This window comes from Trachurus trachurus (genome assembly GCF_905171665.1).
Source record: "Trachurus trachurus genome assembly, chromosome: 21".
In the NCBI taxonomy this organism is placed as follows: domain Eukaryota; kingdom Metazoa; phylum Chordata; class Actinopteri; order Carangiformes; family Carangidae; genus Trachurus; species Trachurus trachurus.
The window spans coordinates 14,456,482-14,482,991 of NC_139899.1; the positions used below are offsets into that span (position 1 = coordinate 14,456,482).

A 26,510-nucleotide genomic window follows, 5' to 3' on the forward strand; every position below is an offset into this window, starting at 1 on the left:
AGATTTATTCATATGAAAATAATATAACAATAATAAGAACAAAACAGGTTTTAAACTGCATTAACAGGGACTGTGTTCGGTGTAATGCTAAGGGCTGTCCCTGAATAATAAAAAAAAAAAACACTATTCAAATTAGAACAGATACAGGATTTGTGCTCTTTGAACACATTGCAACATAAATTTGTTAAAATGATTTTTGACGGGGAGGACTCAAATCAATGCAATCATGCAAAAATTATGTTTTTTTTATTCTAGTGCTTGTAGCATTGTAGCAATACATATCTGTGAACACTTGAGTGATGTTTTGCTGACTCTCCAGGAAATATATAATTCTTTAAACATTGAAAACAAAAAACAAACAAAAAGAACAGCCCAGTTTCATTTTACTAACTGACTAATAATGGGCTGTCGCACTAATTTCATATCTGAGTGTATTTCCTATAATATTATGTCCATCACAACATCAAAACACCTATTCACCATCCTACTCCATACCTACTGTTATCTTCTTTTAAAGGTGCATCAAGTGAGTTTTCCTGCCCTGTAGCACAAAGCAGCTGTGACATGAAGTCAAACCCAGACTCCTCCTTTTTTTTAGTCGGCATCACAGCACACTTCACTCTCAAGCCCCGAAAGCAAATAACGATGCAGTTTTATTAATTCATAAGTTTAAATGTAGTAGATATATTCCCTCGTCACTACTGGTGTCTCTCTGCTGTGACAGCGTGACTCCTGCTGATGTCACTGTAGCTGTGCCAGAGATGCGTCAATGCTATTTAATTTCTTGGCCGCTGGAGAGGTCAATATAAGTCATGTTTTGCTTAACGCCCCATTTAACCTTGAACGGCACTGCAGCTCAGTTCAGCTTGAGCAGAAAAAGCCGGTCAGAGTGACGCGTTAATGTCTGCTAAATGGTTTTAGAAGGTACACGAGGATCTGTGGTCCTCACTGGCAGGGAATGTGCTTCTACTGTGTGATCTTTGATTGTCAAATACTCACCTACCTAACTACTGCTTGTGTCGGTGCCAGTAAAGTGCAGACAAACTGTGAGCTGATGTTTTTTTTTCGTTCTTTTTTTAAAATTTTATCCACAACTTGATAAAAGCAGGGTTGTCCCAGCCAGCGGCTCGGAGCTTTGTAATTAATGGGTTAAAAGGCTGATGTGATTTAGGCCCTTAAGAGGTAGCTGGCCTTGTGGTTATTATACTGAAGTGACAGAATCACTAACGTGTGGGTGGCACCACTGACCAGAGAAGAAGAAATGGCACACTTATCTGCCACTTGAATGTTGAATCAGAATAAAGTCTGACTGCCAGAACACTAACAATTACCTAACTGCTTATTATTATCATCATGAAAACTACATATACCACCTTTAACTTCAGTAATTTCCAGAGATGTTTCAGAAAAATGCCTCACTTTTCTCTACTTTCCCCTCACAGGGAAGTGCACCCACTTTATGTTCTTTTGTATTTTCAGGTTTCTAACGGTATAATCGCCATGTACAAGGGGTCTATTTGGTCCAATGTGCATGTGCTTGATATTCTTGTGCTTCCTTTTTCTCCTTTATTGTAGTAAGTAAGTTCTAGAAATTCACTCCATGCAGGGGATGTGGACAGAGGAGAGGCTGTGTGCAGGTGCAGATGTAACAGTCCTCTGCCTGCCTGCAGGAAAACACAATTCAACTCCAGACAAACCCGGTAAAGCTCTGCTGAGGCATTAAGGAGGAGGGTTTGTCTTCTACTGGTCCAAGTGTAATAAATCCTCGACTGTGGACTCTAATTAATGTGACTCTCCCTCTCAGCTGGTGTCCACGTCCACGTCCACGTCATGACAGTTACACAGTTGTTTCGATCTTTTCTATGATCTCTATCATGGACTTGGAGGGAGAAAGCACAGAGCACTCGTCTTGATCCCAGAGGCTGCCGGGGCTGGAGTTTCCATCTGTGCTCAACTCGTCGTCCTCCTCTTCCTCGCTCTCCTCCTCGCAGGACTCCAGGTAGTGCAGACCCAGCGCGTTGATGCCGGAGTCCTCGGAGCTCGACGGAGAGGAGCAGTGGTCCATTTTGGGGCCTTTTACCTTATCCACCGGGGAGGGGTGTTTGTGTTCACTGTACACCTGCTGGGCCGGCTGTGCAGGAGCAGGTGAGGGTTTGTGCTGGGCCGGCGGCAGCGAGGGCTTGACCGCTTGCCGGGGCTGAGCAGCAGGATTCTGGGGCAACTGTGGTGTAGCCGGAGTGGGCGGTGGGGAAGGGGTGGAAGGACGAGGCGGTTCCGGCAAGGGCGGCAGGGGGCGCTGCACGTAGCACATCTTCCCGCTGATGCGCTTGACGATGTAGTCGTCCACAAACAGGTCCGCGATGACGCAGTATTTAGGCGACTCCAGGTGAGGCGGGGAGCGGAAGCAGGGCGCCAGCTTCAGGAAGCGCTCAGCCAGAGACACGGACAGGTCGATGGTGTTGCTGTACTCTGAGCCTACAGGCGGCACGGTTGTGCTCGGCAACAGGCACACATTGGTCATGGGTTGGTAAACATATTTACCTAAAGGAGGAAGGGAGAAAAAAGCACAGGAAATCATGTTTAGATGTTACTTCTACTAAGGTCCAGGCTGCAGAAAATCACAGGTTCTTTGTATTAAAGCTGCTATATTCAGTACTGTTATACTGAAAGTGGATTAAACAGCGGAAGTTGTTGCTTACAGTGACTAAAGCACAAAAAGACACATAGCTGCAGTGGCAGCACTAAAGAGCATTTGAGCATCTCTCAGCGTATTGATCCACTATTGATCCATTCAAATCCACTGTACACCACCTGCTCAGCAGCGGACAGCTGACAGCTGACAGACAAAGATAGAGACCAGCTTGTGAACATAGTGCAGCATTTAGCAGCTAAGAGCCGGTGGAGACCAACACAGGGTTAAGGAGAATATTGGCTGGATTTGCAATGAAGGCTAATTCTGCTTTGTCTACTGAGGTGTTTATTATGCAACTGCTTTCTAGCATGTTTCTCATATCATTAAAGGTGATAAAACATTAAGTATCACGTTTACAGGTTGTATCTGCTAAAAGAAAAAATTAGGGCTAAATACTAAAAATTATATAGACTCAAATTACCTTTATTTTCCTCTCTTATTATAGTATGGATGCAATTTATGTACCTACAGTTAATCCATTACAATTCAAGGATGCGATTTTGCACTTCATACAAAATGAATAAATTAATAAAAATAGTAAATATGGCAACGAATGGAAATATTTAGAAAATAATTAAATTTAGCAAGAATTTGAGCAGCAGCATAGTACGTATGCACTCTGAAAACTGTGATTCATTTAAATAGAAACACTAGGGCTGTCAAAGCTAACGCGTTAAAGCAGATATCAGCTTCACGGCCGTTTCGGCTAATGCTGCGTTCAAGGCAGGCTTTTGAAACCGTAAGTTACAGCTTCAAGTCACAACTACGACTTGGTAGCGTTCCAGGTAACCCGTAGCTCGTGTTTTTACCATCCTGTTGTCTGTGAAAGTTCCCTATAACGGCCACTCGTAACTTCCGACCCGTGAACTCGTACCAGATCGAACTGGTATGACTTCACAGGAAGGAAAAACACAAAGTACGAGTTTCTTTGAACGCACCATGAGTTAGCAGCCCCCGCCCTTGTCAGGCATCAATTGGTCCTCGTGCTACGTCACCACATTCACGCGCATCCCTTGGCTGCACACACAGCCCTTCATGCCGTTCTCTCTCCTCATTGGATAACACTTGTATCCCACAAGGAAAATTTTCTCCTCGGGTTACAGCAGAGCAGAGTGACGGAGAGACTCGTGTTTAGGCTGAAATACTTCATGTAAGTGATTGCTGACGGAAAATAGGACTATTTAGGACTTATATTAACAAAAACATTCCACTGATATCTGCTTTAAGGCATGCGATTAATTAACAAGTATGATGTGTTATTATTTAGGCTATCTGTAAAATTGCCTTTTTTATTTTAATCGATTAACTGTATGTACATACTGTAAATTAATTGCATCCTACATTTACTATAACCTATAAGAAAGAATAGAAGAACATACAAGTAATATTAGTATATATTATATTTCTTCTCCTTTGTCTTTGTGTAAACATTCACAGTATATTTCAAATGTGAACCCATAGCCACGCTTACGTAGTAGTAATTGGCAGAGCAACATAGCAGCAGCATACCAGAGCTGTATAATGATAATAATAATTATCATGACAATATTCAAGTCACTCTCAGCCAAGGAGACATTTTGGAAGAGGCCAAGCAGCTGACTGTGAGCATATAGTGTGTCTATAATAAATTATTTCTCCATTTTCCACATCACAGTGTTTTATGCTGCCAAAGGCAAAAAAATACCTTTCTCGCCATCTGAGGAAGAGCTGAGCTGCTGCTGCCAGAGTGAAGCCTAGTTTAAATTTGAGGACAGCAGTCACTTCTAACCCTTCAAACCTGATGCAAGACCCAAATGAGAAATGATGAAACTGCACCTAGAATTAAGGCCACACAACCACGTTCACCGCTCAGGAATCAGGACGTGGGGCCGATTTACATCTGGATTAGTCACATAATGGATTAGTACTGTACTGTACAGTGTCACATGAATAGAAAGCCCATATTCACAAAAAATTAACAACGCCTTTCATGATTGTGTCTCCCATTTTGGAGACTTGTGCACCGGTGTGTGTGTGTGTGTGCAAAAAACTACTGCTCCCAAATGTTACTCATTGTTTGCAGCCCACTGCCTCCGACTTTGAGCCGTGCTGCTCCTCAAAAGTGCAGCTCAGATGTGTGTTTAGCTGGCTCCCCGGAGAGAGAGAAACTACAGAAGATGACAGGCCTACGCATCACTTCCTCTCACTCCGTGTCCTTGTCTTTTGTTTCAGCAGCTGGGGGACCCATTCAATCAAACCCTTTTCCCAGGTTACAGTGAAAACATCAAACTACTTCACAGAGAAGTGGCTCTGTTTTGCATTGCTGAAAGGACAAAGGGAGTTTGTAATGCTGATGAAACATTTCTTTTTCTCTCCAGCATAAAATAAACGTTTATTTCAACCAAATAAGTGACAGAAAAATTCATGCATCCATATTGTCACTGAAGCTGTATGTACTATCCACCAACATGAGGAGATTAAAGGGAGCTGTAACGGAAGCTCGACGTCCGTCTACTTTCTAAACAACACAAAATACAGGCATAAACGTTGATACAGACAAAAGAGGGACTAGGAACCGTCCTCTGTTTAATGAGAGAAACTCAATGGTCCATGCTCAGACAGAGACGAGCCCATTCAGGCGGACAAGATAGTGGCAACAAACGAGTGCTAAAGCTGTAGAGGGCAATGTGTTGACATTTCGTTTTTAGCATATTATATCTAATTGCATTCATCCATCTGGAGTTTAAAATACCAAGAGCAATTCTAAGGGAGAGACGGACGCATAGGCAAACAACAAACCAGACAGGCATATGGAGCTAACGCTGGGTGTCCTCAACAGCTCCTGCAGAAGGAGCGCAGGCTGTCTGTGGATTTTTTAAGGCGTCTGCAGAATTCAGAATTAATCTTATTTAGAAATATCACTGTATCTCTGGGCCCCCAGAGGTCACAGTGTTATGTGGGAGATTAATCTCACTTAGTCTATTCAAATACCAAGAGAGCAGAATATAAAGCCGAACACAACTTTCTGTTTTTTCATGACTTGGTCTGCATCTGCTAAGATCCTCTGAGTCTTCAAACTCTCCTGTAGAAATACTATCTTTATTGCATTTTTACATATTTTACAACCACGTCCCTGTTTTGTTTTGTATTGTGCTGATGCACAAGCATGTGGGTGATATGATTTACATACTTGCCAGCAGTTTTACACTACTCCTCTGATCAACAGCTGGGGGCTATAACACACAAAGAACTGCAGCAGTGCGCCGACAAAGGCAAAGAAGAAGACGGGAAGAAGGGAAAACATGGATGTAAATGATGCAGGATTTAAAATACATTAAAACTGTCCTTGCAGATGTTCTATAACACAGGAAATACATCAGATATGTTTAGACATCAGACCTCCAGGGTAAGGCATTTGGGTGAATATCACTGAACTCATGACTATTTTATTTTTTACAAGAAGCTCTCCATGGGACCATTAATTTGAAATTCCTGTGGCAAAACTTTGGTTGCTGCAAATGTCCAATCCTGCTTATGTATCAACAAGAACAGCAACGTACAACATGAAAGGCCTGAGACGAAAATCTCAGAAGAAGCAGGACAAACAAGCTAATGCAGAAGTGTGACTACCATGTTGCTATACACTGTCCTGACTGTTCACTAACAGTAACTGACAGCCAGTGGACACTGTCTGTGCAGCTTTATTGATATTCAGTTGTACTCTGGCCCTGTGTTGCCCAGTGCTGAAGCTGTCGCATGACAATGTCAGTTGTAAGGCGGCCTCTGACTTTGCCCTGTGTGTGAGTGTGTGTATGTGTTTCCATACTGACAATATGTCCTAAAAAAAAAAAAACAGAATTTCCCACATTGCTAGTTTTGGGTATTAGGGTAACCATTACGTATTTCCTTTTTATGGATATATCCCCTATATACTGTACTGTAGTAGACTATAGTCCAAGTAATGTCTAGTTGCAATGAAGCCCCAAGACTATTACTCCTCCCACTCCCAGAGGAAAATAAAAGGCTACACAAGTAACTACAACAGCTGAGCACTTGCACGCAATGCTACTCACACAGGATAAGTAGTACTGTGTTTTAGTGGGGAGTGTTTCCAGCTGTGGATTGTTACTCTGGTGATTATTACACACACACACCTTCCACTCAGACCATACAAAATGGGTATGGGAATATTAATCCATATCTGGTTTTGTCAACACAGACAAAACAGTTTTTGATGGGATTTGATGCCAATGAGAAAAAAAAAGAAAGAAAGAACATCACTAGATTATCCCCTAATTGTGAGGACTAAAAAACAAGAAGAAAAAGGCAGCTAACTGGTGATGTGCCAAACGTCTTTTTGTTCTTCTGCAATGCATTTCTTTTTCCTTGAGATAATCAAAGACAACATGATGTCACAAGAGATTTCAAGCCATGTTACATTGATGATTGACATTAACGAAAAAACAAAATCAGCCACCTGAAGCATCCACAGTAAATGTCAGGGTTTTGAGTCAGTGCCACAGAATTAAACATCAAGAGCAGACCCACCACATTACATCCACAAACATACTGAGACGAATCAAGAGGGATCACATACAACATGTTTTCCTCTGACTGCAGCCTCGATAGAGCAGAATAATACGCAGCCACAGGACATGTTGCACTTTGAGTCAGGCAAAAGACTCCCACCTTTTTCCTTACTTCCCTCCTTTAACTGCGTTAACATGAAATGCCACTAAAAGCCATGGGTTCACTGAGGGATGTGAGAGATCACTAACTACAGGCAATGTAAATTAATCCACTGGACACATCAAAAAGAAAATAACAGCTCTTCACGGCAAAAACCTAATTATGAATGCATGACTTCTGCAGTTAAAAGCCGTGGAGGTGACCCTCTCTCCCATACTTTAGAATTAGGGAACAAACTTTGAATGTGGAAATGAAGAGGTATCACGTATCGCGAGAGGGGAAGATTTAATAAAAAATATATCAGATAGAGATATTAGGGAAACTGGGGAATAATTATTTCAGTGTAAGAATAATTAAACAGTTTGAATAGGGAGATAGAGGACAGCCAAAAGATGTTTTTAACACATTTATGGTGAAAAACAACAGTGCAGGAGGTTAATGAGAAAGAAAGAAAACAGGCAGCTCATCCCTATGAAGTTACAGATTGCTCTCTAGAGGACGAGTACAGTGGAGGAGGAGTGAGGAGCTCCAACCCCTCTGCAACCAACCCCCTCCATCTCCCACAGCCTCCTCTGCTCTCTCCTGGGCCCGTGGCTGGCCGACAACTGCACACTCTGGTTTTATACTGGAGATAGTCTGATAGATCTGAATAATGCAGCATGTAGCCCATCTACCGTCTCTCACTCTCTTCAACATCACTCTGTCCAAATCTCAGCTCTGCCCTCATCCTTCAGACTGCAGCTGGAAAGAAAATATTGAGAAACTGAGGTTTCTTGTTGACAAACTCAACACGTAGTCAAGATGAATGAGCATGACTGTCTCTCACAGATTATGGCATTTTAATATCGGCTTATATCAAAGCCTCAGTGGGGACTGAGTCATTAACAGCCCCCTCGGTTTGATTTTTTTTTTTATATGTTTGAGCCAGAACCAGCAGTCTTTATGTGCAGTCTGATAGTCTAAACGCAGTAAATCAGCTCAAAGCAGCATGTTGGCAAAGCTGAGTGAACAAAATAAATGATCTTAGCAGATTGTTATCATTCTTCATAGCAGCTGCTCTACCCATTTGGCCGGTGGAAACTGTCTGCTCACACATCCGCTGCTCTTTGTGTTTAAATCTGTCCAACAAAGGGGCTGGAGCTGAGGCAACAACATAAGTTTCAGGTTTCAGCAGAGGGGATGGTCTGACCCAGCGTCAGGAGAAACTCCTTTTCCTGTTTCCTGTTTGATGCCTCCAGAGGCAGAGGCTGTTCCTAACCTACAGCCCATGTGAAAACCAGCATTTAGTCTGTCACCATAATGAAAAAATGCAGCGCTCTGGCCTGTTTCTCCATTGTTAACATTTAGCTTCAACCCCTGTAAAGGCCTCAAAGGTACTAAATGTCAGATTGTTTTTTCTTTTCCATTTTTTTGCTTTTAAGGTTAAATGCTAAAGTTGTAAAAAAAAAAAAAAAAAACATATAGTATGCCAACTTTAGAGGAAAGAAAATCTATCTTTACACACTACTAATATGACTATATATGTATTTTTCAAGAGTTGATGGTCACTGTAATCATTCTTCTGCCAATACTGGATGTAAGGACACATCCAGTAGAAAAGAACCTGTTAAGTCAATTCTGTAATATCATACCACCAAATTCAAACGTCACTATTCATTCTGATAAACAGATAATGCCCATTTTTGATTTGTCATAGGGAAAACACGTTACAAGTAACACCTTGACATGGAAGAAGCTGAAAAGAATTCAGCCATCACTATTTTTTATCTTTAACACATGTGCTTTTCCTCCTGTGACATGTCAAAATGTCTTCAGAGAAAATTGTCAGTCTTTTTGTTAATGAGTAACGGAGGAAGCTAGCGAGCTGCTCCAAATGTATAATTATGACAGCAAACCATCACAGATGTAACATCTGTGTAGGAACAGTGGATAAAAGGCGACTCTGTTCACTACCTTTTGAAAGTGAATTACCTAGGCAACAAAGTCCACAGCCGGCTTTTCATGAGCAAATACAACAACAATTAGGCAACGCGGGTTTCATTTGAACTAATTGCATGATAGTTCTCATCCATTGACCTTGTTCTGTGCAAATAAAGTTCAGCTCAGAGTTAATATGAGGCTACAGCACCTGAGTTAGCAAAATCAAATGAGTTTATTACAAAGTTAAAGTCTCTCTCTCTCTCTCTCTCTTTTTTTTTTTTTACAACCTAATTCCTCATTCTCTGTTTCTGGGACTGTACTTCCTTGCTCAGCTGCGAGCACACAGGAAATATGGTGCTGCATTGTAGAGACTTGAAAAAAAAAATCCAGACTTATCCTGTAAAATATAGCAGCAAACTTGTTGAACGTTTGTTTTGGCGCTGCTCTGCTCTGCTTCCATCACTGACACCCAGCAGTTAAATTGGTCGAAACACTGTGGTTCACAAACACGAACAATCGATCAAAAAACATTCCCTCAGGCCTGTGCTGACTATATATTGATCCTTTAATAATAGGTGAATCTTTTCATGATTCACCGCTGCAGTAAATTTTCAGCTGGTCCCCAAATCGATCAATAAAGGTCAGAGCTTTCAATCCAATAAACCTCTGATATTTCCCCTTTGGAAAGATTTGCAAACTCCAGCTGCATGGTGTGACAGATGAGGCTGCAGAGGAAGTCTGACAGACAGACAGATCCCACTTTCTTGTATCTACAACACAAGTACAAGTTGTAACGTACGAAGTGAGAGCTGACAGAATACGAACAGACTGACAAGACTGCTCAGGAGTCATTAGACTTTGTTAGATTTTCTTAATGAGTAATTCACTGCTGTCTGGTAATTGTAATCAGTTAGTGGGGGATAAAGAAGGAGAGAGAAAAACACTCTCAGACCAGGTGGTTCCAGTGCTGCTGTGAGCAAAAACTCTCATCAGACATGACATATTGGCAGTGACACTAAACACAGCCAATTACCACTAATGAGAGGCTTGGACTGATGTTGTCACCAGCTGGGAACATTGCCTCCTCCTACATTCAATACCAGTTTTTCCCATTTTCTCTGCCAAACTTCCCAACAAAGCTACAACTAAGTAGTAATTGCTGGAAGGAAAAGCAACAACATCGTGTTTTTTTTGTTTGTTTTTGGGGGTTTTTGTCTCTAAAGATGATTTAGTGAACTCTAGAGCACAGAAAGTGACATTATGACACTGTACAGTTTGCAACAGCATGTGGGAAACTGGAGGAGCCAGGCATTTAAGTCAAGGTAATTATCCCATACAGGTAGAAAAATAGAAATAAATTGTTTTGGACTATTTAAATGCTGAGCCCAATGACCTTTTGCATTTGTCTCCCTGGAAACCTATTAAAAAATGTAATTAAAAAGGCAGTCTAGCACGGCTTCCTGCGGTGAATGCACAATGATCAGCTTCAGAACAAGTTCATTCTCCAGGCGACAGTCATAGGCATATTCAGAAATGAAAAACGGGACGAGATAAGGGCAAAACAACATGTCACTGTTTTGAGTCCAGCGTTATTATGCATCTGTCGGAAAAGAAGGGTGTGAGCCGAGCAGCGGAGCAGGTCGGCATCGCATGCAGAAGCACACCGGTATACTTTTCTCAGTGGGTTTCCTGGTTGGGCCTGATTCAGCAGTCTGAGCTGGTTTACTCCCACTGTGGTGCATGCAGAGATCTATGAATTACAGTGGAAAGAGATATGAGGGCGAGAAGCTCCGTTGTGACGTGGTTGGCTTTTTCTTCTATAGCAAAACGAGCTTGAATTATATAATGTGTACAAAGGTCTCCATGTTCGTTGCACAGCACCTTTTCTGTCAGAGCCATGAATTATTCAAAGGAGAGAGGAGGAGCAAGGCTAAATGTTTACAAATGATGTAACACTGAGCAGACTTTGCCGAGATTCACAAATCCCGGATGTGGCTCGTAATAAACACTGGACAGAATTCATCATTTTTCTGCCACATTAGATGTTTCAAATCACTTGGCTCGTTCTGAACGGAGGCGGGCATCTAAATCCAATGATTACATGGCAAAGATTACAATGTGACTCTCGCAGTTGCACACTATAAGCCCCAACTGACTGATGCAGAGTGGATAGTGATTGTGTTTTTACACTGATCTGAGGATTTTCAGGGCCAGAGCTAGTGATGAGGGGTGACGTAGGGCAGCAGGAAGAAACGGACATCCTGTCAGGTTCAAGCACAGCTATTGGGATTCCGCGGCGGTGTCAAAGTGTCAGGTCGTGAGAGGTTCAAGTGGAGAGAAAATGTCCGAGGTACAGGGGTGTTGAAATTGCCACTGACACTTCTCAAAGAGAAATGGAAATAGCGCAAGTGGAGCCGCAGCCCTGTGCTTTACCAGAAAAGGCAATTCAATAGTCAATATAAATGCGATTAGGACTCTAGAGTTCAGTTAAAATCACTTTAGGTTCGACCTGTGACCAAACAATGGCAACTGATTTTGTCTGACTACTTGACATCGTCTAAGTATGTGAAATGATTGTGGCTAAAAGTACTTTAAAAGGTCTACACTGGCATTATGTCACATTTTCCTTCCTGCCACGAAAAGACCAAAAGAAAAAATACTGTATGTATAGCGTAAGTTCATCTCTTTCCTCCAGAGCCCATTCATTTTGGGATCTTTCATTTTCATCAATAAATGTTGCCAATAGAGGAATAAAAAATGGGATCTATTTTCAGCTGTGCATTAATACACATTTGGTATTGTAGCTGTGTTTACAGAGGAAGCCTGTGGGCTTGAATGAACTAGAGTTGTCCATGGTAATCATTACAAAGAAAGGACTGATGTGTTCTTTATGGTTTCCTTTCCTTACAACAGTGAAGGTCCTTGACAGAGGGGAACAAGAGACCCTTGGGTCTCGAGGCCTTGGACAGTACGGTACTTAACTTGTTAGTGGACAATTAGAAAAATACCCGGCAGCATCATGAGACTTCAAAAGCAGAAATGAAAGTGATGATTCAAGTGTGTTTGGTCAACATGCACGTCATGAAGCATTCTGAGTAATGGTGAAGTAAAGGAAGGCTGACAGGTTTTTTTTTTTCTTTTCTCGGGAGCGTGCGTGTGGGTGTGCACTTTTTTGATGTTCTGGAAAATAAACACCTGTGCTCTCACAGTCAGGCACGACGTGCAGACTCTTTTGAAGGATGTGGTCTTAAAAAGATATGAAAGACAGACAACAACCAGCAGTGCATGAAGGATTGGAGTCCAAAATAAAGTGAACTAAAGGACTCAAGAATAGCTTTCAAAAATCAATATATAGTTAGTAGTAGTAGTGGTGTTAGTATTCAAATCGTCATTACTTATCATTTAAATAAATTAATTTACTAAAATTGATCCCACCCCAGCTTAAATACAATGATTTGTGTTTTTCACTCTTGACATTGTCTTTCATTAAGATGTAGCCTACAATATGCACAGTGGAGGTATTGATTTAAATATTAAAATATATATAACAGCCCCACACTTCATGTACAGCCATTAAAAACAAGAGCAGATACAGACAGGAACCATGAGCTGGAAGGTCCCTTAACCATGTTCAGCTTTTCAGCCTCCATTGTTTAGACCATATAATCTATTCATATGAGGGGGTCTTTGAAGGTTTGCCTGCGGTTAAGAATAGGCTGGGCTAAATATAACTGATGAAGTTTGACAGATATTGTTGCAGTGAATCTACAAGAAAGGCTGTTGAAATGTGTATTTGAAGTTGATGGGAAAATTAAATAAAAATGATTCCTCTGATCGTGTCTGAGGAGTCCGTCAACCTTTACATAACCTCTCATAACGACTCGTATTATATCTTCTATAATGGCTTTGTCCAAATGTACTACTCTCCTCTCCCTTCAGTCGATATGTGGTCTCACAGTGAGCTGATGTTACTGCATTCACACCGTGCCCCTGATCTCCAAATGTTCAGAGTATTTTTTGCCTTTGTAGTGACAGTGAGACAGATTTCTGGTACAGCAGGGAGCCATTAAAAAACACGTAAAACAAACTTACAGTGACACCAGCCCAAGTGGCAGCACCAGTGCAGCTTGAAGCACTTCCCGTGGCTGTGCGTAGCGCAGATGGAGAGTCCATCACAAGGCAGGAAGTCTGGTCTCCCCGCGCAGCTTCTGGCCAAAGCCTGCGCCTCGTCCAACTTCTCACTCTTCGGACACTTCTGTGCTCCCGAGGCGGCCATGCCAACATTTCCTGGATTATTTAAAAACAAAGAAAAACGCACAAAACGCACACAGCCCCGTAGGTGTAAAACTACAGCATAACCGTGGAGGACTGAGCCGAGGTTCGTTACGGTCCACGTAAACCCACAGGAAGCGTGTTTCAGCCGCTGGAAGGCGGACGGTTCTGGAAGAGTGTGTCCGTCCACGGGAGCAGCAGCAGCAGCAGCAGCTGGGTTAGTTAGTGCTCATACGAGGAGGCGAGGTGTAGTGTCAGATTAACAGCCTCCCGTGGTCGTGATCCACACATCCATCCTCCCCTCGCGTCGGCAAAAAACTCCTCTGCGCGCTGGTGACGCGCGTACGGAACAACGGCGCGCATCTGAACTTCATCACACAACGGGAGGAGTCCACAAACACAAAGACAGCTGCCCTGTGCACTTCAAACACACACCCAGGCTTTCATCAGCGCCTGGAAAAACTTCAAAACACAGCGGTCTGGTTCGGAAAATTAACACATCCAACCTACCAACACGAGCATATTTAATTATCAGCTTTATATTCTCATTATTTCCAAATGTATCATCTATGTAATTATCTATTTATATTACATACATAATCCTCCACATAATATTAATAATCAGGCACCGAAATTTTATTGAAGTGATGAAACATTTCAAATGAGAAGGAAAACAGAAGCGCTCATGGGTGTTTGAGTACATACAGTGTGATCCAGCTGCTCGGTGTGGAGCCTTCAGCCGCCAGGGGGCGACTCGAACATCTGCTCGTTGCAGGGCGAGAGATTTCCTCGGGAATGAGCCATTGATTTATATAAAAAGCGGTTGGATCCTGTGTGTGTCAGCGGCTCCTCTCTGTCACTGCTGCATCTGAGTCAGCAGAAAACAGAAACCTCACACACACACACACACACACACACACACACACACACACACACACACACACACACACACACACACACACACACACACACACACACACACACACACACACACAGGAACAACATTTCCCCTTTGCTCTTCCAGAAATCAATCCCTCACTCATCAAACCAATCAAGTGAAACGCAGCGGTGGACTGGACTTTGAAATAATTAAAAAAAAAGAATAACACAGCAGCTACTATTCATTCATCAGTGCAGTTGCTTTACACTCAAGTGTGACATTTATTTGTTAAGGCAGTGATGATAGATTTAGACAGACGTATCATTACATGTTACATGGTACATGCAGTAAAGAAAATAAAAAAGATGATAAATTAATCATTAAGAAAACAACCCTAATGTAGGAAAATCAGTAAAAAAAAAATCACCCCGTGTATAAGCAAAATCTGGAATGATTCTTTAAAGTTAGGAGGAAAAACAACTTGATTACCTGCTGATTGAGATCTTAAGAGACATCTGTTACAGATCAGACTTCAGTAAGATACTCACATCACTGTATCTCCCATATTCATTTCTTTTACAGGCTATTCAAGGGTTATTATAACTTTGGCAGTAGTTGAAGTATAAAGAAAATGTTTCTAGTATTTTGTCCACCCTCGTTCACATACATGAGGCGGCCAAAATATCAGAGACAAGGATACAATCAGTGTATGGCATTGTAAGTTGAAACAACATATTTGTTACCATGTCAACAAAAACTCAATGAACCTGAAACTGTTGAGTCAGTGTGAGCTCATAGATATTAAGATTATTAATCACAGGAAGCAAAAGCAACTCCTATAACACCACCAGGATTTGAGTAAAAAACACAGTGCAGGTGTACTTCATTGTGTTCGTCACAGTGTGTTAAAGGGATAGTTCAACATTTTGGCAAATTGGCCCATTGCCATAATCCCTATAGTTTTAGGAGTAGGTACCTTTAATTGTCGGTGCAAGCTATTTTTAGAACGGTGGAGCAGAGCCGTGAGCTGCTCAGAGCTATCCTATGGAGGCTTATGGGATTTCTTGGTTTCCTCATCAAACTTATCAAATACACAATCCAACAACTCCAAAACGCTCTCATGGACAAGTTGTGACCTGCACATTCACCACGCTATGAGATAATAATGGAACGTTACGAGACGAAATTTGATGAGGGAAACCAAGAAATCCCATGAGCTTCCGTAGCGTAGCTCTGAGCAGCTCGCGGCTCTGCTCCGCCGTTCTAAAAATAGCTTGCACCGACAATTAAAGGTAACAAACCTACTCCTAAAACTATAGGGATTATGGCAACGGGCCAATTTTCCAAAACGTTGAACTATCCCTTTAAGATATCAAAGCTGAAATGTGTAGCATTTAAAGCTGGCTGTGGAGCTTCTTGATGACTTCCCTCCACCTGTGGACGGGCGGGCTGCCGCTGGCCACCAGCCTCCGGAGCAGGCTGCAGGGCTGCAGGTGGGGCACGTCCGGGTGGGCCTGGTGGTAGCGCTCCAGTCGCTCCAGGACCCTCGGCAGCCCCACCATGCCGGCGTGGAACATGGGGCCCCCGCGGTGTCTGGGCCAGCCGTAGCCAAACACGTAGATGATGTCGATGTCTTCGGGTCCTGCAGCTATTCCATCCTCCAGGATGCGGAAGCCCTCGTTGATCAGAACGTAGAGGCAGCGCTCGAGCACCTCCTGGGGGTCGATGCGGCGTGCCGCCAGGCCGTGCCGGGCTCGGTACTCCTCCAGGAAGCTGTGGAGCCAAGGATCGGACTTGGCTACTCGACCGCCGGGTTTGTCGTACTGGTACCAGCCCCGGCCGGTTTTCTGACCAAACCGACCTTTCTCGCAGAGCAAGTCGCCCAGCGGGCTGTAACGGCGGCCTTGCCGGACTCTAGACTGCTGCCCCAACGCTGCACCAGACTCCACTAGCCCGTACCCCTTCCTGACCCTCCATCCCACATCGAGCCCAGAGAGGTCTGACATCCTGAACACGCCCATGGGAAACCCAAACTCCTCCAGCGCTCGGTCCACCAGCTCAGGCGTGGCTCCCTCCTCCAACAGGAAGAAGGCCTGCTCCACGTACGGCTTCAGCATGCGGTTCCCCACGAAGCCCTGGCAGTTTCCTACAGCTACACTGACTTTGCCCATCTTCTTTCCCAGCTGCATGGCGGTGGCCACGGCCTGAGGGGAGGACCGTGGTCCGTACACCACCTCCAACAGCTTCATCACGTGGGCCGGGGCAAAGAAGTGCATCCCCACCACCAGCTCTGGGTTGGGTGTTTGAGAGGCCAGGTGGTCGATGTCCAGCGCCGAGGTGTTGGTGCACAGGAAAGTGCCCGGTTTGCAAACGGCGGCCAGCTGCTGGAAGACCTTCTCCTTCAGCGCCATGTCCTCAAACACGGCCTCGATGACCAGGTCAACATCTGCCGCGGCCTGAATGTTGCTGCTGTAGGTGATTTTACCGAGTCTGGCGGCGGCCGTGCCACGTCGCTTCGCCCCTCGCTCCAACATCCCCAACACGGCCCGCTGTGCCTCCACGAGCTGCTTCTCCTGGGTCTCCACGGCAACCACGGACAACCCCGACTGAGCCAGGGACACCGTTATGCCTCTCCCCATGGTGCCGAGACCTTAGGTGGCAAAAAAAAAATCACATGGTGACTACAGACAAAATTAACAATGCTACGCTATAAGCAGTCTTGGCCTGGCAGCATGAAGTTTTTCCAAAGCTTGCAATTTTAATAGACAAGCTGCTGAGCTTCACATATCCAGATTGTCATACATCCAATCCTCCCTGCAGGGAAGAGAGAGTTCAGCCATTTAAACTCAGCTGAACTGTACATGAGGGCTTAGTTTCCATAGGCAACGTGAATGTGAAGATGCCGTACAGATAGCTTGATGAGTCAACGTGCATGTGCTTATTGAAAGCTCAGACAACTAGAAATTAAAAGCCCAGAGCTCTTACCGATGACAGCTGCTTTATGCACGGGCCTGGGCTTGCTCGAGTCCCAGCGGGCTCCGTTGGGCATGCTCCACTTGCTGACAGCTCTCTGAGCAAAGAAGCAGTACTGCAGGGCGCGGGCTTGGCCTGAGGTGAAGAGAGTGGCCATCAGCTCTTTCTCCCGCTCCATGCCCTCGTCGTAGGGCAGGGTGGCAGCTGCTCGGACCGCCTGGACACAAGCCACCGGTGCTATGGCTCCACGGGCACTTTGCTGCACCTTCTGCATCGCCCCCTCAAACAGAGCATCCATATCAGGGGTGTGCGGACATGGGAAGGTGCTTATACGACGGGTATCCAGGGGTTTTCCTGAAATAGAAACATAGAAGTAAAGATACTCCAGGGGAAAAACTTTTTTAAAAACTTGAAGCTCTGTCACTTTTGGTCCTGGGTTAAAATTATACAGCAAATCAGACTGTATACCTACATAATTTCACTTTTTTAAACAGTGAAATATCCCCTGGGTTTTCAATGACACCTCTTCTTTCCACTTTCTGGTCAGCCTGTTCGGTCTCAGTATAATTACCAATTCGCTAGATACCCCAGTAGCTTCTAAGAGCAGGGTGATTTGACAGACAATTTCCAAACTAATCGCGAGGACCCTGACACTGCACCATTACCGTTCACCTTAAATAAGACCAATCTCAAACAAAATGAAAAACAACTATTTGGTTCTGGGGGACAAAGTTGGTAAATTTCCAACTCTTGAGAGCATAAAGCGAGGGAAATTGAATTTCTTGTGATTCTCTGTGAGCCCGTGAGCAGTGGTACAATACTGGAGCAATTTTCCAGGTGAAACTACATGAGAAGATTTAATATTAGGGCCACCAAAATAACTTTACAGCAAAAGACTTCCCGTCTGTGACCATTTCAGCTCAGGAACAATGAGGGAAGAGGAAGGCCACTCTACTAAAACCCTGTTAAAAGCATCTTAATTCCCATTCCTGTCGCCTCTGAAATGATTACATGAGACAGTAGTCAGAATCCTTCACAGCTCCACCGAGTTACACTCAGCCATGGGTCTGGGCCAGAAAGTGGGTCACCATGGTGAAGCTTAAAGAGACAACAGCCACATCTGATTCATGACACCCACTTCATCAAATAATAAACTACTCGATCGAAGACAATTGTCCCGATCGATATACGAGAGAGGGGGAGCGAAAGGTGGCGGTCACCTCAGGCCGGTTAAATGGACACTGTCCAGAGTGAAATGTCAGTCAGATGCTGTGTGGCAGTGCAATGTGAATCCAATGTACTTTAGGAGGGCATTATTGCAGCAGTTAATCTGTAAATGGTTGAGCTGTGGATTTGCTGTGCGGCGAGTGGGAAGCCTGGTTGTCCTGACAGATGTAGCGGGCAGATGTTGCGACTACTGGGGTAAAAAAAGTTAATCTTGTCACCAGCGAGACACTTGAATCTGTGCTTGTGTGGAATATGTGTGTGTGTTTGAGCCCACACGTGCATCAATTTCAGTGCACAGACTGCTTTTTTTATTTAAAAAATATTTCCATTTGCCAGGTGATACTGTATTAGAGCTGTAGCGTCTCATGTTTACATCCATGGATGTGACAGGCCAAATCTTTTCTGTGCTAACTGACTCATCAGCTGTGCATCTCCACGCATCGTATACATTTAATTTGTAAATTCAGAAACATTTTCTGCTCCCGCTGCTAATTGCCCCCCCCCCCCCCCCCCCTCCGCTAATCAACTGGAGATTGGCGTATCTGTAAAAAAAATCTTCACAGATTTTGATTCGATCTCCTCAAATCTCCTATCTTGTGTGCTGTTGGCTTTTCTGTCTGACGCACACTAAGCCTTAGCCTTACTAACAACACTCACTTTCTCACCCACTCAAAGTCATTTTGGCAGTGTTGTGAGTGTGTTAAAAAAAAAGCATTTCTAAAAAGCGAAAGACTGTAATCATCTTTTGATTGCCAAATGTTTTTTGGGTTGTTGTTGTTTTTTTTTTTTTTTTACATGCAATCCTTGAGGCTTGGTGTTGACATTTTTGCACTCGTTGTGAAAGGCATGATATTATTATGCACAAAATAACAGGTTTCATATTAATTTCACTGCTCTGGAAAGGAACCTTCATTGCAGAGTAAAACCGACCGCAAACATCTCCAGAGCCAGGAGCTCGCTACCTGAAGTCACAAAAACATCGTATCATCTTCATTTCATGCAGGAGAATCAAAGGCTCTGCTGAGGCTCTGCTGAACAAAACACACCCTCCCCTCATGCACCTCATGGACAATGTTAACACAAAACCACATCAGAGTGGGTGGTTTGTGCACCGGTTCACAACAACATTCTTAAATGCTTAAAGGATTAGTTTGACATTTTGGGAAATGCACTCATTCTCTTTCTTGCTGAGCAAATCACTCTCACATCTGTATATTAAATATGAACCCGACGCCGGGGCACCAGGATTAGCTTAGCTTAGCACAAAGACAGGAAAAACGGGAAAGCAGATATGAAAATGACGTCATCCTTTTCATCTTTAACTCAAGACGAGCGAATATGCATGTTTCCAAAAGATGCAGTGGGAAAAAAAATAACTGCAAAAAATGCATCTAAATAGGGCTTTTTTGAAGAAAACAGTGGGAAAACCAAACGCATATCAAAAGGAGTGTTTAACAATAAAATCAGTCTTCAAATGGGTTTGGTTTCCCATTTATATTTCAGGCTGAGCCTACTAGTGTGGTCCGTAGTGTTATCACAGTGTAGCGAATCTGAATGAAGTGATGCTTTTCACAGACTGAGAAATCATTTGTCGTAAACTGCAGGGACGTGGCACACTTTAGCGCTCCATTCAGTGGGTAAATGAGTTTGATTTACGAGCGCGGGGCAATCCTCATCCCCCTCAATGTGTGGCGAGGGCCCATTATTAATATTCTAGGAAAGTTTGTCCCTTTTCGCCCTTCTGAATAATACAGCAAAAGCAGTGAAGACATCAGAGCACATCTGACAGAGCCATGAAACATTTATGACGTCTGTGGTGGAGGATCTGCCTGCCGTGTTTTCTGCTTCCTTTGACTTCTACAACCTACATGTCGACACTTCTTGAGGTCGGACTTGCCTAAAATAACTGCTCGAGGAGGGATTTCTGTTCTTTCTACTGAGTGAGGGTTTTCTTTTTCTTCAGTTTTTTCAAAGCAGTGAAGAGCAAGTTTTATACCAGAGGGTGCATTGTGCTCTTATGTGTTTTTCTTTTTCTTTTTTGTGCCTCACCTGCAACACTCAGGGCGAGCTTTACAGCTGCATCCACAGAGCTGCGCTCAGTAACTTGATCCACTACTCCGAGCTGCAGCGCCTCGGCAGCAGTGACATGGCGGCCTGTGGCAGACGAGGAGGAGAGATAATGAGGGTCCATGTGAGTGACATGTGACATTTCAAATGACTAGATAAGCATTAACATAAGAGTGGTCTCATGACTTTGACACAAACATTTCCCTAGTTAACTTCATCAAATAAGGGAAAATGTTGAAATATGGTGATTAAGTGATTTAAGAAAATAACTTTTCTTGTAGTGATTGAAGAAAATTTCATAGACCTACTCAAGAGGTTTCACTGGCAGTGAAGATGGGAAACATAAACACATGCTGACACCTGCTGGCCATCACACTAAACTACCAATGGCTGCACCCTTGTGTGCATACAGTGTAAATCACATTTGTCCCAAAACTCTTTGTTTTGTATATAAAATGAAGAGAAAGCAAACTATTGTTTTTCATGATTGTTTAAGATTTACTCTCGACCTGTTCCTGCTGTTTTGCTCTAAAAACAGCCTAAACTGGCAACAATCCGTCTCTAAAAGTAGACAAGGTTAACCCGTCATTGCTACCTGTGGTGATGAGGTCTAAAGCAGCTGGGACCCCGATGAGCCTTGGCAGACGTTGGCTTCCCCCTGCAGCTGGCAGCAGACCCAGACTCACCTCTGGAAGCCCCAGTCTGGCCTGGAAGGCAGAAAGTGGGATGAATGGAGCGCACTGACTGAACAGTGTGTCTAAGCACATTACACCTATTATTTCATGGCTAAAAAGGGTGGGAAAATATATTCTTGAACCTGACAGAATTAGCCACCACTGTCTTTTCTACCTCTGGAAAGGTGTTGGTTAATGTCTTTTTTTCTTTAATGTTAAAACAAAAATGCGCCGGTCTCACTTTAAGAAATAAATTATATCAATGTCTAATTATTGTGGATTTTTTCCCCTGCTATGGACCAATCATGAGACATGTCCTTAATATAGATTGACTGAATTAATGAATAATGAAATACGGCAATTCACGTTTCCAGTGACTCTGTAACATTGAACAGACACTGATGCAGCTTGACACCGACAGTAGAGAGACACTGACAGGGAGAGACGCGGCGGTCTGAAGTGTGAACTTACTTTGGAGTGTGCGACTCGATAATGACAGCCAAGTGCCAGCTCGAGGCCTCCGCCTAAAGCGCTTCCCTCTATGGCTGCCACCACCGGTTTGTTTGCAGCCTCGATGGCGTGGATCATCGGTACCAGCGGAGGCCCGGACATGCTCGTCCCAAACTCTCTGATGTCGGCCCCTGTTATACAAATTAAACTGGTGATGTTATCAGTGATGCTGCGAGGTGCATCTGCTTCCACATCCCTCTGAATGGGAGATTACACCGTTTTAGTGTAAAAAGAATGCTGCTTTTAGAGCTGACTATCTTGATAATAAATTAACCAAATCAGTTGATCAAAAATACTAGATATTCTTTGATTTCATGTGAGTATTTTCTTTCTTCCTTTGTCTCATATGATGACGCAGTTTAGTTTTAAAAATGTAAGACCAAACGGGACATTGGAAGATGGCACCTTGAGCTTCATGCAACTGTTGGAGACACTTTATGAACACACTTAGCAAAAATATAAATGCAACAATTTTGTTTTTGCTCCCATTTTTCATGAGCTGTAATTCAAGACTTTTTCAAAGATTTTTCAAAATCTCCTGCACACAGTTGTTCAGGTTGTTGATTGTGGCTCATGGGATTTTGGAGCACTCCTCTTCAGTGGCTGTGCATGTGGTGGATATGAGCAGGATTTGGAACATGCTGTCATACACACAGACCCAGAGCATCCCAAACATGTTCATGTGGATGAAATGCCTGGTGACTTAACAAGCCACCAAAGAACTGGGATGTTTAAGGAGATGTGTACTTTGTGCTGCAACATGACGAGATGAGTGACATGACAATGGGCCTCAGGATCTTGTCACAGCAGGTCTATATGTGTGCATACATACGATGTGCACGAATCTTTTCCATGAATGAATGTGAGTTAGGACAAAAAGTGTGTGCAGATTCACTTTTATAATTTTCAACACTTCATGTTTATTTAATAACACAGAATTGAATTTGTACTTATTCAATAAACATGACCAATTGAGGAATATTAATCTGAGCGTTTTTGTGCAATTATTTACTTGGCACTGTGAATCTGACGTGTTTTTAATGAACTCCAGCTCTATTTTCTTTTAACAGTTGTTTTAACATCCCCTCTTGTTCATTTCTGCTTCCTCTCTCCATGACAGTTTTCTGCATTTTAGCATAAAACAAATCATAACATGATAAAGTATAATATTAAAGGGACAACGAGGAGTTTCTATTTGGTTATAAAAAAAAGTCTCACGTTAATGTGGATGAATCTACGCTACCGACACTTGTTAATGGGCCCATTTTCGATAAATATATCGTTTTGTCTCTATCGTTATTTTGTTATTATTAGTGGTGGCAGAGATGACATGAGTCCGTCTTGCGCTGGTCAAAGAATTTCACGGTGCGCGCGGAGGCTCATAAGTGTAGTGTGAAAACGCTTCGCTTTTCCAAAACTCCTCGTTGTCCCTTTAAAATCCATTAAAACTGCTTTTATTCTCAATGTGTCACCGTGGACCAAAGACAAAAGAAAATGTCTAAAACATTTAAACATTTCAATTACAGTTTGGTGATTATTAATTGAAAGCAGTGCATTAAAACACAATTTTTGGCACTAAAAAGTGTGTATAATCACGTTAGTTTTTACATGTTATAGCACTGAAATGATTTTTATTGCTTATGAAGGTTAGTCAAGGCAGTTGGCAGAGGGTGTGTTGATCAACAAAAAATGGCAGATTTGGACTTTCTGCATTGTGATGTAACAGGAAGTAAGAGAAAATCATCCTTACCTCCACAGAATACCCCGTTCTGTCCACAGATTACCACTGACATCACCTTTGGATCACCGAGTGCCCTCTTCACTGTGTCAACGATGCCTTGCCTCACTGCAGCACTGTACAAAATATAACACATTTACAGGGTTTACATTATTCATAGGTTTAGTTTTACACTCACTACATTGGCAATCTTCTTCATACTGAATTTTGTTGCTGTTTAAACTGTAAAGGGACAGACCTTCGTGCTGCAGTGATTTTTCTTTCCCTTTGCTTATATTTTCTAAGGTTCCACACTTGAATGCCACCACGAACAGTTGTTGTAAATGGCAAATAAAAGCCATGACATAGTGTACTGTATCATGAAATCTGTTAAATCCCTTAGATATGCATTATTTAGAAACATTACATGTTTATATAAAATGGATCAGCAGTGGCCTAAAAAGAAAAGTGGACAGGATAAAAGTGAGACAGAAAAGTGCCCGTCTTTTATTACCACAGCTGAGGAGCCCTTGAGCAAGGTTTTAAAGGTTTGTGCTGACAAGTAAAGCTGAGCCTGAGGAGCTGAGTGTGAGATGTCCTCAAAAGCCCCACTGTTCATAGGATAAAGCTGATTTTAGGTCAGAGAAGGAGGCAGGATTCAGATTCTTTACTCAAGTGAAAGAATAGAATAGAATAGGATAGAATAGAATAGAATAGAATAGAATAGAATAGAATAGAATAAATCTTTATTGTCCACCTGGGTTGGAAAATTTCTTCCAGTGCACCAAACAAAACAAAACAGCACTAATTAGCCTACACTTAAGAACAGAATCTGAAAAACCACAACAACAGCAGGCTACATTGGATTAAAATCTGTTAAAATAACAGTAGTAGTAGTCCAATCAGAAATAGAAAACAGTTCAACTCAACAGTCCCCTCAGTACCACTGTATTACAACACTTGGGGACCGGGGATGGTTGTAACACTTTTTGTCTCAGCTCCCATAACTTGCAGAGTGTTCATGGAAGGGCTCTCAAATTTTGACACAGAGTACCCTCATTTGTCCTCTACAACTAGCAATGCCCTAAACTTCACAAAGTATCACAGAATTCACTATTTGATGTCAAATGCAAGGAGTGCCACTGTTACAACCTACCCCACTACCAGGGTAGGTTCAGGTTGTAACACAGCCTGGGGTAAATTGTAACATTGAGATTAAAAACTAAAAACTGAGACCAAACTTAAAAAACATGCATCTATGTAAGTTTATTGTGCATGTTCCAACACTAAAGCATCTTCCTATGGTTCAGTATGAACAACAAGAACTCATCACTGATGGTTAAATGAAGAACAGTGACAGTGGTGTGGATCCTAACATTAGAAAGCTCTGACCTCCTGTTGAAGGTTTCCATTCATACATGTTCAGCATTCACTGGTATTATCTGATAATACCAGTGAATGCTGAACACCTTCAACAGGAGGTCAGAAGCAGATCATACAATTCCAGGAAAGATGGTGACACTTAATGACACTTACAGTAATAAAACAACAAAGGTAAAAGGTGTAACAACCATCCCCACCCATGTCAGCCATTGTTTGACTAGCTGTACCACCATGGTGGTTTAAAATAAACATTGATGAAATGACTCATTTTTTACCTAAGAATCTGCTCTTTCATCTTATACAAGTTACCTAATTCAAACTTCAACAGTATCCATACTAGTCAAAACTTAGGCTTGGTCCAAAATATTAGTTTTTGACCTAAAAAAGTGTTTTTTGGCTGTAAAACTGTGCACTTATTGACACAGCCATGCAAATTCACATGCAATGTCAGGGAGTGAGTGGGTACACATGATATTGATCACATAACTCTAATGTTATCTCTTATTGGTGAAAGTGATGCGGTTAAACCATCCCATTGTTACAACCATCCCTGGTCTCCCCTATATTTCTTTGTAAGCAAGTGGCAGATTATCTTTTCAAAACAATGCACCACATTTCAATAAGACAGCACTGTTACAGTAGCTAATACCATAACATGCAATTCATCATGTAAAACACAAACTGACGCCATCTTCTGGCAAACTATTTGTTTGTCTTGGCTTCAATTCCTACACTTTTTTGCACACAGTTATCTCGCGTACACCTTTTTATGCACAAATGTAGCTGTTACATAAAGTCTCTTCCTCCGACATATGAAGTGTCAGTGATATACCCCCCCCCCCCCCCCCCCAAGATAAACACTGTGTTTACGGTTTTTTTTTTTAAAGCTCTGTAGCCTTGTCTGTGACTCTCACCTGAGCGCGTTGACAGGCGGATTCTGCAGAGTAATCAATCCCACGGACCCTGAAACACGAGCGTATTGAGCCATGGTGTCGATGCAAAAGTGTAAAGTTGTCGCACTTCTCTTTGGTTGGTGTGCAGGCTGAACCTGAACTTTGTAACTTCACGCCTACTGGCAGGACCAGCACATCACCTTTACCACACTTTCTCACTCTCACTTCTTCTGCTCTGAAGAAGAAACGAGTTGTGGATGCCGCCGCTCAGATCATCATCGCCCCCTCCTGGCCTGGAGCGGAACAACGTCTTCCAAAAAACTAACCCCAACAAACATGATAAATATAAATATATATATTTTAAAAAATACTTATAGTTGTCAATCAGTGCTGTGCTTTATTTGTTAAAGTGAACAAAACAAACGAAAATGTAACAAATTTGTGAAATAGACAATTGAATGTAAATGTAAATAATACATGATAATAAAATTCAATGCAAAGAAAACAAATAAAAAAATACATAAAAATGCATGGGTACATCAATAAACATACAAATAATGACTACCAGAGAAAGGATTTAGCCTACATAATTTTCTAAAAAAAATCTTATTTACACTAATGGTTGTTTAACATA

General features: G+C 42.6%; 2 protein-coding genes across 2 annotated transcripts; both read right to left on the reverse strand.

The window, feature by feature from the left end:
• Nucleotides 1-121: 121 nt before the first annotated feature.
• LOC311005133 (UPF0524 protein C3orf70 homolog B-like) lies at nucleotides 122-13,856 on the reverse strand. Its single transcript, XM_083997467.1, has 2 exons — nucleotides 13,373-13,856; nucleotides 122-2,541 (listed from the first exon to the last, which is right to left on the reverse strand). The coding sequence occupies exons 1-2, from the start codon at nucleotides 13,554-13,556 to the stop codon at nucleotides 1,838-1,840; spliced, it is 888 nt and encodes a 295-aa protein (XP_083853593.1). The 5' UTR covers nucleotides 13,557-13,856; the 3' UTR covers nucleotides 122-1,837.
• An 811-nt stretch (nucleotides 13,857-14,667) lies between these two features.
• Nucleotides 14,668-26,074, reverse strand: ehhadh (enoyl-CoA, hydratase/3-hydroxyacyl CoA dehydrogenase). Its single transcript, XM_083997510.1, has 7 exons — nucleotides 25,898-26,074; nucleotides 23,634-23,737; nucleotides 21,845-22,014; nucleotides 21,295-21,406; nucleotides 20,682-20,786; nucleotides 17,418-17,759; nucleotides 14,668-17,082 (listed from the first exon to the last, which is right to left on the reverse strand). Exons 1-7 carry the CDS (start codon nucleotides 25,969-25,971, stop codon nucleotides 15,827-15,829), a joined length of 2,163 nt encoding a protein of 720 aa, XP_083853636.1. The 5' UTR covers nucleotides 25,972-26,074; the 3' UTR covers nucleotides 14,668-15,826.
• Between the last annotated feature and the right edge of the window lie 436 nt (nucleotides 26,075-26,510).